This window comes from Chiloscyllium plagiosum, chromosome 2, assembly GCF_004010195.1.
Source record: "Chiloscyllium plagiosum isolate BGI_BamShark_2017 chromosome 2, ASM401019v2, whole genome shotgun sequence".
In the NCBI taxonomy this organism is placed as follows: domain Eukaryota; kingdom Metazoa; phylum Chordata; class Chondrichthyes; order Orectolobiformes; family Hemiscylliidae; genus Chiloscyllium; species Chiloscyllium plagiosum.
The window spans coordinates 38,712,479-38,727,688 of NC_057711.1; the positions used below are offsets into that span (position 1 = coordinate 38,712,479).

Genomic DNA, 15,210 nt, shown 5'->3' on the forward strand with positions numbered 1-15,210 from the left:
GCCCATATAGCACCGGATCGATTGGCAAAATTTAAGGCAGGAGCATCTCCAATATGTCCCAAATGTAAAATAGAGGTGGGCACTCTTGTACACTGCCTATGGACCTGTCATAAGATCCGTAGATACTGGACTAAAGTAGCAAGTACCCTGACAGAAATTTTAGGAACGGAAATTAAAGCGGACCCTGTATCTCTCCTTTTGGGCTTTTTGAACTTACCCTCCCTGGATATGCACGGGAAGAGATTATTTTCTATTCTCTTTCTGTGCAAGGAAAAATATTTTGGTAAACTGGGTGGCTGAGGACCCCGCTGGACTTTCAAATTGGCACAGATTCATTATGGGATGTATTCCCCTTGACTTCCTTACAAATATGGTGCACCGAAAGACCGAATTATTTCATAAAATATGGCAGCCCTTCTTGAATTATATAAATACAGATATTTCGGCTATCCTAACAAGGGCTTTTATTTAATTGAGATTGCGAACCTGGCTGGTCTGGGGCCCCTTGGGAGGAATCCCGCACGAATGCGGGTTTTGTTACATTTGATGTTAACACATTCCAAGCATGTGTCTCACTATCCAATTTCTGTGTTATCTGTTGATTTTTTTTTCTTTCTCTTATTTGAATAATGTAAGAGACTTAATTATACACTCTGGTTAGTTATAGGTTAGATTAGTAGTAGTTAGTTGAGTTTTGTTTTTTTCTCTTGGTATTTTTCTTATGTTAAATTTTGGTTATTATTTATTTAAGATTTAATTGTATATCAATGTTTGTACTTGAGAGTTTTGTTTATTTTTGTAAACTTGTAAAAACGTTAAATTTCCAATAAAAATATCTATATAAAAAAAGAAAACTCTTTGTGACTGAAAGAACCATTACGACAACAAGTGAATCCAACACCCAGAACAAAAAGGACACCAACACTTACCACTCACTGCCTTTGATACCAACAACCCTAAACCCAAATTGGAATTGCATAATCAATCCCAACAAGAGGCCCCAGTCTGTAATGGACTAAGCTAGATCCCCTCAAAATACTTTAGGAAGGTAGCGTAGACCCTAACTACTACTTATTTTAAAGGCTGATGTGAAGTTGATATTCCAGGTGTGATGCAGCTGGTCAAACCACTCGGCTTTAAGCAAAACAGAATTTAATTAAACACTACAGTTGAAATACGAACAAAAGAAAACTGAATTTAGAATAACTTAACTATTGGAAAACTTAACTGACCCAATACCGCAATTTAAACTAACGAGTTGTTCCAATCCAGTAACATTCCATAAACACACTCCTTGGCAAAAAGGTAAATTGAAACACAGATTCTTATATGCAGGAGGGAACAATTTCAAAAGAAGTTTCAGAAAGAGAAAGAGAGAGAGAGAGAGAGAAAAACACATTTACACACACACACACACACGGAGTCAGGAATCATCTGTTGAAGTTTTCAACCCTCCAGCATCTTGTGACTGCCACAGCTAAATCAAACTAGAAAAAAACCTGAACTGGGAGAACTAGCCACTTCTCTGCCATTGTTAAACTTGGCTCTTTCTGGAGCCCTCAATACCTCTGCCTCTATGACCTCTCAAAGAAAACTCAAGGACAAAATAATCTTGTTAATGTAACAGCATCGTCACATAAGAAACAATCTAACCTCTGCCTCTTGACATTCTATGGTGTTACCATGACTGAATCCATGAGTATCAACATTTTGGGTTGTCTCATTGACCAGAAACCCAACTGGATTTGCCAAATAAATACCGCAGCTACAGCAGCAGATCAGAGGCTAGGAATACTGCAGTAACTCACTTCCTGACTCTCTGAAGCATGTCCACCATCAACAAGACACCACTCAGGTGTGTGACAGAATACCCCTCAATTGACCAAATGAGTACAACTCCAACAACATGCAAGAAGCTCGACACCATCTAGGACAAAGCAGCCTGCTTGATTGGCATCATATCCCCACAAACATTGCCTCACTCCACTACAGACTCTCAGTAGCAAAAGTGTGTACCATCTACAAGATGCACTGCAGAAATTCACCAAGGCTCATTAGACAGTTCCTTTGAAACTCATGACCAATGGTTCCCACCCTTTTCAGCATCAAGCACACTATAATTGCAGGGACAGTTCCATGGCACACACACTTCCTTTAATTGACTGCCCATAAATGTCACATTTGCTTGCATTTGCTATGGTTATTGTCTTACTAAAGAGGTTTGTAACATACTGCATACAATAAGCTAAAGAAGGAACAAAAGCATTAATTATTCAAATCCACCAGGAAAAATACACCATTTTCAAATGCAAGCATAGACACATTTGCAAAATCAATGTGTTAATGAATGTTTTCAATGCCGTCTTAACTTACTTGGACCAGTGCAGCGTTTGCCAACTTCTCTCTGCAGATGACACAATTAGGGAAGGGACAAGTGGCATTTCCTGTCCCTTATTCTTCTACATCAGAAGTTTTCAACCAGTATGCGGTGGGCCAAACAAGATGAGAAGTGTGCCCCTTTCTGTAGCCTTCTGAGATAGCGCCTGTGGCGATTTGATTGCACACATGGACAGGAGAAGGGAAATCAGCTCATCATGCAGCCTGCTTGTACATGTGCAGAACCAAACATTCAGTATGAGCAAGCACGATGATTAAGGATCAATGTTGAGAAGAAGCTGGACAAGTGCAGTAAAGAGGCATACAGTTGAAACAGCTGTGGAAGTGGCTTGTCTGACTGGACAAATTTCCAAGTTATAAAGTTAATATTTTTGGCTTTTTAAAAATTATGCCTTGAAATTAATCTTTGAAAAGATTCTATGAAGAAATGAATAAATTTCTTGTCGAAAGAAGCGATTCTTCTGCTCATTCAATTGATTAAACATCTGAACCTAAAGAAAATAAGCAAGAACTGTTCAAAAACAGCAAGAACTGTTCAAAAACAGCATGAACCTGGGATTTGGATTTTCATGGACAGGAAATGTTCTTCCAGCCTCCTGGTTCGCATCACATCTACAAGCATCCACTCCCTCCAACACTGATGCTCAGTAGCAGCGTGTGTACTTTCAACAAGATTTGGATTAGATTAGATTACTTGCAGTGTGGAAACAGGCCCTTCGGCCCAACAAGTCCACACCGACCGCCAAAGCGCAACCCACCCATTCCCCGACATTTACCCCTTTACCTAACAACTTCAGGCAATTTAGCATGGCCAATTCACCTAACCTGCACATCTTTGGACTGTGGGAGGAAACCCACGCAGACACGGGGAGAATATGCAAACTTCACAGTCAGTCGCCTGAGTCGGGAATTGAACCCGGGTCTCTGGCGCTGTGAGGCAGCAGTGCTAACCACTGTGGGAGGACACTCTGGTCTCTCGGCTGATAAGGAACGGATCGTGAGCTGAATCATCTGAGCACCACCGCTTCGGGGTGAAGTCGGACGAATGCAGCAGCGGAGAGACAAAAAGAACAGAAAGTGCTGGAGGAACTCGGCAGGTCGGGGAGCGTCTGCGAAGAGAGAAACACAGTTAATATTCGGGGACGCAGGGTGGCGGTTCTGAAGACCGATCAACGGATTCGAAATGTTAACCCTTGTTATTCTCTCCTCAGATGTTGGCAGACCTGTCTGATATTCTCCATCAATTACTGTTTTTTATTTTGTTTCGGATTCCCGGCGTCTGCAATTCTTTATTGTGTTTGGGCGGAGCGGGAACGCCGGGCTCGGCGCTGACTGGCGGAACACTAGGCCCCGCCCGGTTCCTATGGTGACCACTGACCCCACTGCGCAAGGTCAGCCAGCGCCGCGCATGCGCTGTACCTGCCCGTTCACCCTCTTCCCCCCTCCCCTCCCCTCCCCCCCTAGTTTCTCACATTACCGCGGAGAGGAAGCCGAAACTCGGACATGGTGAGTGATCGTGATCGTAATCGAACTCTTCTGGCCTTGATTAACCCTCGACCCAGTAGGGGAAGCGGGGGGTAAATAAAAACAAAATAAACCCGGTTCGATGGCTCCTTCCAGCACCCCACCACAACCCTCGGGTAGAGCTGACTATCTCCCTCCCTCCCCCACCCAACCCCTCGAAGGGGATAAGCCGATCATGTCTCCATTGCTGAGGCTCCGACACCCCTCACCCCCACCTCGGTTAGTTACGGTCTGGCTGCCTCACCCCGTGTCGCCAGATCTGGAACAAGGACTGGGGAAGACAGCGAAAGGCCTTCGCTCTCCTTCCTGACTTTATCCAAGGACCTCGCAGTAGTTTCTGTTTGGCCGCTGATAACCCTACAGTTCATTGTCACGAGTGAATACCGTAGTGTAGAATGGTTCTGATTTTAGCAACACAGAACTGATTACTGAGCTGTTTCGTTCCACTGCTGGTGAAATTCAAGAATGCTCCTGTATTTACACTTTGCCTTGGTTATGTCAACTTGTGCCGAAATTCTCCTGACTGGGTTTCGTGAGCTATATTAGCCACTGTGTGTCGTTCCACTCGAGCAAGTCTGCAGATGTAATTCTTTACCCTTTTGAACATTACACTTTTTAATGCTTTTTGTTCTGTTATTGGAATAGTACCTTCCTGTGTATTCTTTATATTGTGAATCTGATTAAATTTATGTTAAAGAATCTGTCTATTGAATATGTTAAAATATACCTTCCCATCTCCTCTCAAACCAAATTTTTTGGAAAAATTTCTGTTGTACATTTAATAGGATGTTGTGAGTGGTATTCTAATTGAATGTCATCTATTTGTTGTACTAACATGTAGATTGGTAATTTTTTTCTCAGTCTATGTTTTTGGTTTGAGAGAATTAAGAATATTTATTCAATTTCTAATTTTTACAAGGCAATATGAGGTTGCTTCTTGATATTATAAATTATTCTTCCCTAATTTTTATCATTCCTGACTACTCTAAGTGCTGATTAGTTGGTGATATTTTATTTGAATGATCATAGACTATTACTGAGGATTGATTAAACATGTTTAAGTACCTTTTTTCATTCTTCCCTTTGGGACCATTAAGTGATTTGTTTTCAAATTTACAGAATTACAGATTTACATGCAAAAACTACATCTAACCACATTTCTAAACACTTGTTTTTGAGTCATCTTCCTACATCTGTACTTATTCTTTTGGGATTATTTGATGAATGTGGCAATTTATAGATGGAGTGGTACAGTGGTTAACACTGCTGCCTCACAACACGAGGGACCTGGGTTCAGTTCCAGCCTTGGATGACTGTGTGGTGTTTGCATGTTCTCACCATGTGTGCATGGGTTTCTGACAGGTGGTCTGATTTCCTCCTACAGTCCAAAAATATGCATACTTGGTGAATTGGCCATCCTAAAGTGTCCAGTGTTATGCAGGCTGAGTAGGTTAGTAGTGGTAAATGAGAAGTTACGGGGATAGGTGGGATGCTCTTCATGGAGGGTCAATGCAGACTTCATGGGCCAAATGCCTCTATCTGTGTTGTATGGATTCTGTGACTCTATAATCAGTAGTATTATGCTCAGTTGTTCTTTTGGTAGGGCCATATAAGCACAGAAAAAGCAAGCAGTTGCATTTATGTAGTACCTTTCACCATCTCAGTACTATTAAAGTACTTAATAACCAACAAAATATTATTTAATAGGTCTGGCAACATCTGGGAGGAGAAAAGAGAGAGTTCCAAGTTAACGAATCGGTTCTGATGAGTCACCAGATTTGAAACTCTAACTCTCTTTTCTCCCCATGGATGCTGCCAGACCTACTGAGTTTCTCCAGCAATTCCTGTTTTTGTTTCATATCTCCCAGCATCTGCATTTCTTTGCTTTAAAATACTGTTCAAGTTTGACTTTTGTTTGTTCATGAGTGTTGCTTCATTTATTGCCTGTTCCTAATTACTAAAGGTCTTTCAAGAATCAACCTCATTGCAATGATTTGAAGCCACGTGTTGGCTCGATCAGGTAAGGATAGTAGATTTCCTTTCCCAAAAGAGATTTGTGAACCATTTTGGATTTTTACAGCAGTGGCAGCATGTTTCCCCCTGGATTTGTTTTTAAACTTCCAGATATTTAATGAATTTAGTTTTCACCACCTGCCCTGATATATTTTGAGCCAATGTCCTCAGAACTGGTGTTCTGGATTACTAATCCATTGACATTACTGCTACACTACCACCTCCCCTCAAATGGTGTTTATTGTTGTTACGTCAGGAATATAACATGTGATGACTTCCCACTTTAACTATTGCTAGATAGAAGGACAAATATATCTTTTCAAATAAAAAAAATTATTCTGTTCATTCTTTCAGGAGCACAAAGGCTCAATACTTGAAAAATAAGTACCCAAAATGGACAACTATTTCAAGACAGCAGTTTGTGATCTGGACAAATTACTTGATGAATTTGAGCAAAATCCAGGTTTGTTCTGTTTTTTTCTTTCAGGTAGCTTGAATTTACTTCCTCTATTCTTGTGTATCTTGGCATGCAGTCTGCCTTGAATTCTGTTTCTTTAACGCTTGGAGTTGTACAAGAATACTTCATAGATTAATGTAGAAGTTTTCTCTTTTCCTGTTAGTTATGTAAGAGCTTGGAATCTGTTTTGAGGATTACTCATTGTTCTAATGTAGAAGTTTAACTTGGACGATATGAGTAAGCTATTAGAGTTTTTCTTCTGTAAAGTTGCCTCAAATTTGTAGAACAGATGTGCTGAAGGATGAATTTTGTGATGTATTATGCTTGTTTATAAATGAAGCCTTCCCAGAATAGATATAGCAGCGATTACTGCTGTCATTTCATTTTGGACTTTTAGTCATCAAATTGACTACATCCACTCTGTTGTTAAGTATTGGACTTAACCTGCCATGTCTTAGATATAGCAAAGCTAACAAAGCATTTGCTAATCTCTCACAGGTCATGGCTGAAGAGTATGGAAAGATGACTATGAAGGCAGAAGTTGGAAGCTTCCTTTTTCTTAATTGCCTCTTGTCAGGAAATGCTTGGCCTGAATCAAAACCTTATTGATGTGTCAACTAGATGTCTGTTTAGTGATCTGGTTAGTCTCTGAGTACTTTTCCAGTCAAAATTTCCTTTTAAATTTTTTGAATTTGTTCATGGGATGTGGACATCACTGATTGGGTTAGCATTTATTGCTTATTTCTTATTGCTCATGAGGTAATGAGCTGTTGCTTTCAACTGCAATTCTTAGGAGGTAGAGCCATCCACAAAATGTTTGGAAGGGAATTCCAGGATTTAGAGTTCCAGTGACAGGATATGCGCAAATGTAGACAAGTGAAACTAATTTAATCTGGGAAACTTGGCTGGCATGGGCAAGTTGGACCAAAAGATCTGTTTCCATGCTGCATGACTCTATAAATGTTATAACTATATCTGCATCTACCAGTTCCTCTGGCAGTTAATTCCACATACTAACCACCCTTGTGTGTGAAAAAGTTGCCCCTCAGGTGCCTTTTTAAATCTTATTCCACTCACCTCTAGTAAAGTAACTCCAAATCCTGGAGAAAAGATCTCTGCTATTCACCTTATCTGTGCCCCTGATAATCTTCAAAATCTCTATAAGGTCACTCCTCAATTTCCTACGCTCCAGAGAAAAATGGCCCAGCCTAGCAGGCTCTCCTTATAAATCAAACCCTTAAGTCCCAGCAACATCCTAGTGAATCTTTTCTGCACTCCCTCCAATTTAATAAAATCTTTCCTATAGCAGGTGACCAGAACACTACAGAGTACTCCAAAAGTGGCCTCACCAATGTTCTGTTCAACTTCCTACACTCAACAGTCTGAGTAATAAAGGGAATTGTACCAAACACTGCCTTAACCACCCTGTCCACCTGTGACACAACTTTCAAACAACAATATATCTGAACCTTTAGGTCTGTTCGACAACACTCCCCAGGGCCCGAGCCTTGACGATAATAAGTCCTGCCCTTATTTGTCTAGCCATAATGCAACACCTAGCATTTATCCAATTTAAACTCTATCTGCCAATCCTTGGCCCAATTGATCAATAGCTCTTTGTAATCTTAGATAATCTTCTTCACTGTCGACTATACCAGCAATTTTGTTGTCATCCACAAACTTACTTACCATGCCCCATATATTTTTATCCAAATTGTTTATTGAAATAACAAACAAAATTGAACCCAGTACTGATCCCTGCGATACATGGCTGGTCACAGGTCTCCAGTTCAGAAAACAACCCTGTGCCACCACCCTCTGTCTCCTATTGTCAAGCAATTTTCTATCCAAATGGCAAGCTTAGATTAGATTACATTACAGTGTGGAAACAGGCCCTTCGGCCCAACAAGTCCACACCGACCCGCCGAAGCGCAACCCACCCACACCCCTACACCTAACACTACGGACAATTTAGCATGCCCAATTCACCTTCCCTGCACATCTTTGGACTGTGGGAGGAAACCGGAGCACCCGGAGGAAACCCACGCAGACACGGGGAGAACGTGCAAACTCCACACAGTCAGTTGCCTGAGGCAGGAATTGAACCCGGGTCTCTGGCGCTGTGAGGCAGCAGTGCTAACCACTGTGCCACCGTGCCGCTCTCCCTGAATCTCGTGTGATCTAACATTACTAACCTGTCTATCATGTGGAACCTTGTCAAAGGATTTACGAAAGTCCGTGTGTGCAATGTCTACCTCTTTTCCCTCGTCTGTCTTCTTGGTCATATCCTTAAAAAATGCAGTCAAGTGTGAAAGACACTATTTCCCATGCATGAAGCCATGCTGCCTATCTGTAATCAGTCTTTGCCTTTCATAATGCATGTAAGTTCTATCTCACAGAAAGTCCTCCAACAACCTGCCTATGACCGACATCAGATTCACCGGTCTATAGTTCCCAGGCTTCTCCTTGCAGCCTTTCTTAAAGGCACATCAGCCACCCTCCAGTCCTCTGCCACCTGACCAATGACTGTAGATTATACAATTATCGCTGCTAAAAATCCCGCAACTTCTTCCTTATCTTCCTATCATGTCGTGAGATACAATTCATCAGGTCCTAGAGATTTATCCATCTTTGTTTTTTGAGATCTCCAGCACCACCTCTTCTGTATTGTGGACTGTTTTCAAGATATCAGTATTTATTTCCCCAAGTTCCCTGGCTTCCATGTCTTTCTCCACAGTAAGTGGGTTGCGCTTCGACGGGTCACTGTGGACTTGTTGGGCCGAAGGGCCTGTTTCCACACTGTAAGTAATCTATTCTAATCTAGTCTAAAACAATATTGATGCAAAATATTTGTTTGGTGTCTCTCCCATCTCCTATCGTTCCACACATTGACAAGCATGATCTTTAAGGGGCCCTGTTGTCTCCCTATGTGCTCTTTTGCTGTTAATGTGCTTGTGGAATCTTTTGGATTATCTTTAACTTTATATGCCAAGGCCATCTAATATCCCCTTTTTGCCCTCCTGATTTCCTTCTGAAGCGTGCCCCACTCCCCCTACACTCTTAAAGAGATTCCTTGATCTCAGTTGTTTATGCCTAAGTAATGCCTCCTTATTCATGACCAGAGCCTCAATATCTGTATTCATTCATTGTTCCCTAGTCCTGCCAGCCTTACCCTTCACTGTAACAGAAGCATACTGCCTCTGAACACTCATTATCTCACTTTTTGAAAGCCTCCCACTTGCCAGTCATTCCACCAACTAATCTGTGGAATTTTTATTTTGTTAAAAATTAAATTTGTTCAAAAAAAAACCTTCTTTAGCATTTGGCCAATGCTTTTACCAGTGCTTGCAATTTTCTTCCCTATTGCAAAAGTAGGGAGTTTATGCTTCAGTTAAAAAGGGCACTGGTGAGATTTTGTCTGGAGTATTGTGCACAATGTTGGTCACCTTATTTAAGCAAGTTTGTAAATGCCCTAGAGGCAGTTTGGAGAAGATTTTTTGGACTAATAGTGATGATGTGGGGTTTATCTTATAAGGCATATTGGGCAGTTAACCTTGTTCTGTTGGAGGTGAGAAGAGTTAATGGTAACTTGATTGTAATATTATAAGATCCTGAGAGTCTTGACAGGATAGATTTGGAGATGTTACCTCTTACAGGAGAATCTAGAACTGGGAGTCACTGTTTGAAAATCAGGGATTGCCCACTTAAAGCAGATGAAACAAAATTTTGTTTTATCTTTGAGGATTGTAACTGCTTTCACCACATTTTCAGGAAGAGAGACTTTAAATATTTTTAAGGCAGAAGTAGATAGATTTTTGTTGAGCAAAACAGTGAAAGGATATCAGTTGTCTTCTGAATGAATGATAGAGCAGACTCAAAGACTGAATGGCCAACTCTTGTTCCTACATCATGTGATCCCAAGTGCGGTTCAGGTTCTTTTTGTAGAATACTTGACAAATACTTTTTATTCAGTTAGTGAATGGTGGTGTTGCTGGCTAAGTCTGCATTTATTCATTTGAGAAGCTATTTCGTTGAACCACTGGAATCCATGTGGTGTAAGTACACCCATAGTGCTGTTTATGAGGGATTTCTCTGCTTTTGGGCCAGCAATGTATTTCCAGGTTGGGATGGTTGTGGCTTGGAGGGGAACTCCCAGATGGAGATATTTTGATATATCTATTTCCTTTGTCCTTTTACATGGTAGTAGTCATAGCTCTTGAAGGAGCCATGGAGTTGCTGTAGTGCATCTTCGAAGTGGTACACACTGCTGCCATTGTGCAATGGTGGTGGAGGGAGTGAATGTTAAGTGTTAGTGTCTTTCAAGCCCGGTGCTTTGTACTGGATGGTGTCAAGCTTTGTGGTGCTGGAGCTGCACTCATACAGGTGAATGAACAGTATTCCATAACACTTCTGATTTGTGCCTTGTAGATAGACATTGGGTCAGGAGGTGAGTTAGTCATAGCAGAATTCATCACCTCTGACCTGGTCTTGTAGCCATAGTATTTAGATGGCTGGTCTGTTTTACCTACTGGTCGATGATCACTCTTTCAATTTTGGCAGTGGGAGGTTTTAGCAATATTGTTGAATGTCAAGGGGTAATGGTTAAGTTCTCTTGTTAGAGATGGGTAACTCGGCAATTCTGGATTACAAATGTTACTTGCTAAGTTAACATGCTTTTTGTAAATTTCCCTATTATTAATTTTGGACTTCGTAAATACTGTGTTTAACTGCAATTTTATTGATTTTTGTTTTAAAGATGAAAGTGACTTTTGCAAGACTGTTGTAGGAGAGCCCATACCTTTGGTCTATTCGTCACTTCGTGCAAACTCAAAATACTTATCAGAATTGCCTGCATCCGCTGCACAGACTACATTCAACAGGCACACAATTGATACATCAGATAGTCAGCTTGGATCAGATTCAACATTGCCATGTGGTGCTGATCCTAAAGAACTTTCAACATTGCCGACATCACAAAAAACTCTAACAGAATTGGACTTGTTGTCAACTGTGGATAGCAGAGCATCTGGTGATTCGGAGCAGTTCAGTAACAGCAGAGGCAGTGGACCTATCTGTGACTTAATTAGTGACACTGAAAGTGTGACCCATGAAACAAATGGTCACAAGGTTGATAATGAAGCTGAAATTAAACCCAGTGAGGACCAGACCAATGGCTTATTGCTGATAGACTTCAATCAGCCTTCTTCACCAGTTCATACTGGAGAGTCGGAATGTTCAGGAGGTGGGAGTTTAGGAATTAAAAACTTGTTGGATTTGAATATATCATTTCCTAATAGCACAGCACTTGAGCCACAGCCGTCAGAACATTTTAATGCAGAAATAAGAAACCAGGAATACCCAATCCAGCCGAAGAGTCTTGTTGAGCTCAAAGATGATGAACATCAAAAGGAAGAGGAACATCTGGAAAAATTGCCTCAGTCTGAACAAAGTGAAGAGTTGTCAGTTGTTTCAAAGCAAACCAAAGAAATCAGTTCTGTGTTTGGAGAAACTATTGAATACGATGATTGCAGCAACAAAAGACTAGAGCAACCTTGCAGTGTACAGTTGCCTGTATGTGTAAATTCAAGCAACATAATCACTGTTGCACCTTGTGAATCAGAGGATGTTGAAACGGATTTAGAGGTTGAAAAGGAGTTTTTAAAAGTAAGATACACATGCAATGCAGGGTTAACAAAAAATGTAAATAAAATAAGTAATATGAGTAATTTTACAACATCCAATGATTCTTTGGTCCAGGAAGTGGAAATAGCAGCAGACTCTGAAATAAACTCAACCAATCCAGAGCAGACTTCTCAGGTAAACCATTATCAGGAAGGATATGATGGAACTTTAGACTGTGGATCAGCTACGTGCATAGTTAGAAACCCTGTTAAGTTGAACTCTAAACCATGTGATCAGGATCTACCTCTTGTAGATGATAGCAGTGAGAAATTGGAACATAATGGTAATATCACTTCAGAGCAACCTGTAAGTTTTGAACGTGAAGAGAAGACTGGGGACAAACATCCAAACACTGAGAGGATGCAACAAGAAAGAACTCTGGTATCTTCAGATACTCTTCCAAAAACTATAGCTAAGCCACTTGAAGAGGTACTGCATAATGTTAGTGACGTGGAAGTGGCATCAACTCGCAAAGAATTTACAGCTGAGTTTTCTTTTGTTAATGATATTGAAGATGGATATAATATCAATGATGTGTTGGTTAGTGATTCTGAGCTTGATGCATTCTTAATGGAGCAGACTGAAAATAGTGCGCAAGGATCTATGATTGACCATTTAATTCAAGGTTTTTCAAAGCCTACTGATTTTCTCAAACTGGAAGGTTCTCAAGATCTTTCTGAGGATAGTGAGGCTGTTGGTATAAGTCATGATTCGTGGGAGAAAGAACCTGCTAAATCAACTGAATGTGAAGATGGTAAATTTGCATCAAACACTGGGTACTCTTCATCCCCAGCAGAAAATGGTACCATGAACTCTGCTGTAAATGAAGCATTGGATGCGATAACACACAAACCAGACAAAACCAAAAATAGTCAGTCTATATTCCCAACTGACGCTGAACCAAAAGCCAACTGCACTCTCAATCAGATTAGTTTTGGAGGTGCGAGACCCAAAATCCTTAATTCTCAAACAAGACTTCCACTAAATAAGGAGTTGAATGATCCAATTAATGATAATCCTAAAGATGCAACTGACAGTGTAAATCTGTGTACAGTATATATTGATACAAAGGATTCTGTTTCTGAAACCGTGGATAGTCCATCCATTTCAAGCTCCACTCCTCCACATAGTGTTTGTACAGAAGATGAGACACAAGTGTTGGGACCATCATACGATTCCATCACACCTGGTGATCTGGGTATTGCAGCTACAGATAAAATTGCTGAGCAACGTAGAAAAGAAGCTGCTATGTTGGGACATAGTAATCCACAATGGATACCAGATTCTGAAGCACCAAAATGTGCAAAATGCCAGGCGAGATTTACTTTCACGAAAAGGAGACATCACTGCAGAGCATGTGGGAATGTAAGTATCATGTGTCAATTTAATGAGTAGAAAATTTCTGTTTTGAATTTTCTCTAAGGTAATGCATCAAAATGTGCTGATATGCAAGGTAGCAGTGTAAACTATGACAAAGATGCAAAGAAGCTGCAAAAAATGCATAAACTGATTGTGGCTGGATCAAAGAACACAATGGAAAATTGGAGAAGTTTGAGGCTTTGATAGTCAGAATAGAAGATCAGAATATTATTTTCAGACTTGCGAAACTTTGAATTGTTGTTCTGAGGGACTTGGATTTAATCCTATGAGGGACACAAAGTTATCATGCAGGTACAGTATTCAAGTAGGAGGGATTTTGCAAGGGCCCTGGATACAAGAAAAAGAAAAGCTTATTAAAATTGTTTAGGTGCTTATTGGGACCACACTGTGTGCAATTTTGTTTGCCATATCTAAGAATGGGTTGTATTGGAGATGATAATGAAGTTTCACGAGATTGGCCAACCCCTATTCCATATGATCTACTGAGTTGATACAGTTAGAGTTAAGAAGACGGTGAGATGATCATGTTGGAGCATTCAAGATTCTAACAGAATTGTTTGAGGATATTCGAGGCTAAGATGGGTGGCTGCACTACATATCTGGCTCACCTTTCCTTGTCTGATGTCACCCATCTCTGCATGCACAACTTGCTGCTGGCTGACTGCCTCCTGGAATGTGTTATTCACATAGCTCTCTACCTCGCATTGCACAAAAACCGGAAGTTGGAGAGTTCCAACTGACTGAACTTTCTTCACCCAGAACACTGGAAGCACTCTGGAGTTTTCATCGATGCAGGATGTGCAGTCAATGGGACTGCTGTCATGCTCTATTAAGTTACTAATTACATTTATTAGATAAAAATGTTGAGAATATAAGATTTTGAAGAGAAAACAGAATTCATTTTAAGTTGAATATAGGTTTTTCTTTGATACTAAATTTTGTAATTTGATTCCTTTCTCCTCTTTATGAAAAAAACAATTGTACCAACCAGTCAGCTATCCGTCTTGTCACATCATGCCTTGATTTTTGATTAATAAATATATGCTGCTGATTGAACTCAGGTCCCCGTTCTATCCTCCACCTTCTCTCCATATCTGCTTGTGATCCCGCCAGCTGTGTCTTTGCTGCTTCCACTCAAGCTGCATGTTCTGTGAAATAATTTTTACCAATTTTTGTTTTTGGAAGATGTGAAAGTTTGTGAAATTGTAAGAGTTCATTTACAGTCAGATGTACAGCACAGAAACAGACCCTTTGGTCCAACACATTCATGCCCACCAGATATTGTAACCTAATTTAGTCCCATTTGCCAGCACTTGGCCCATATCTCTCTGAACCCTTCCTATTCATATACCTATCCAGATGTCCTTTAAATGTTGTAATTGTACCAGCCTCCACCACTTCCTCTGGCAGCTCATTCCATACATGCACCACCCTCTGTGTGAAGAAGTTACCCCTTAGGTCTCTTTTAAATTTTTCTTCCCTCACCCAAAACCTATGCCCTCTATTTCTGGACTCCCCCAACCCAGGGAAAAGATTTTGTCTGTTTACCCTATCAGTGCCCCTCCTGATTTTTATCTTTCCTTTTGCATTTTTATGCTTACTTCCTTCCCACTTTTCTTTTTATGCGTTTTCTGTAATAAACTGAAGTTGAATATTGATGTTGAATGTAATAATAGACTTTCCTGTTTTAGAGTGCACTGATATTGTTTAATGTTTTAAGTGCAGTAGAGCATACGTGAGTTTTAGTTTTTACTATG

At 40.5% G+C, this 15,210-nt stretch overlaps 1 protein-coding gene and 1 long non-coding RNA gene across 7 annotated transcripts in view; one reads left to right on the top strand and one right to left on the bottom strand.

Moving 5' to 3' along the window:
• LOC122559020 overlaps positions 1-2,873 on the bottom strand; it is a 38,248-nt gene extending 35,375 nt beyond the window's left edge. The window contains exon 1 of the long non-coding RNA XR_006314315.1: positions 2,374-2,873. This is a non-coding gene — a long non-coding RNA (uncharacterized LOC122559020). The remainder of the gene's footprint in view (positions 1-2,373) is intronic.
• A 930-nt stretch (positions 2,874-3,803) lies between these two features.
• The window catches only part of LOC122558981 (zinc finger FYVE domain-containing protein 16-like), a 68,513-nt gene continuing 57,106 nt past the window's right edge, over positions 3,804-15,210 (top strand). For 4 of the 6 annotated variants that reach the window (XM_043708006.1, XM_043708014.1, XM_043708022.1 and 1 more), the window contains exons 1-3: positions 3,805-3,903; positions 6,289-6,397; positions 11,148-13,438. In XM_043708006.1, coding sequence (XP_043563941.1) covers positions 6,328-6,397; positions 11,148-13,438 — 2,361 coding nt within the window. In that variant the 5' untranslated portion in view covers positions 3,805-3,903; positions 6,289-6,327. Of the gene's footprint in view, positions 3,904-6,288; positions 6,398-11,147; positions 13,439-15,210 lie in introns of all 6 variants that reach the window. The other 2 variants (XR_006314306.1, XM_043708040.1) reach the window with 1 other exon arrangement.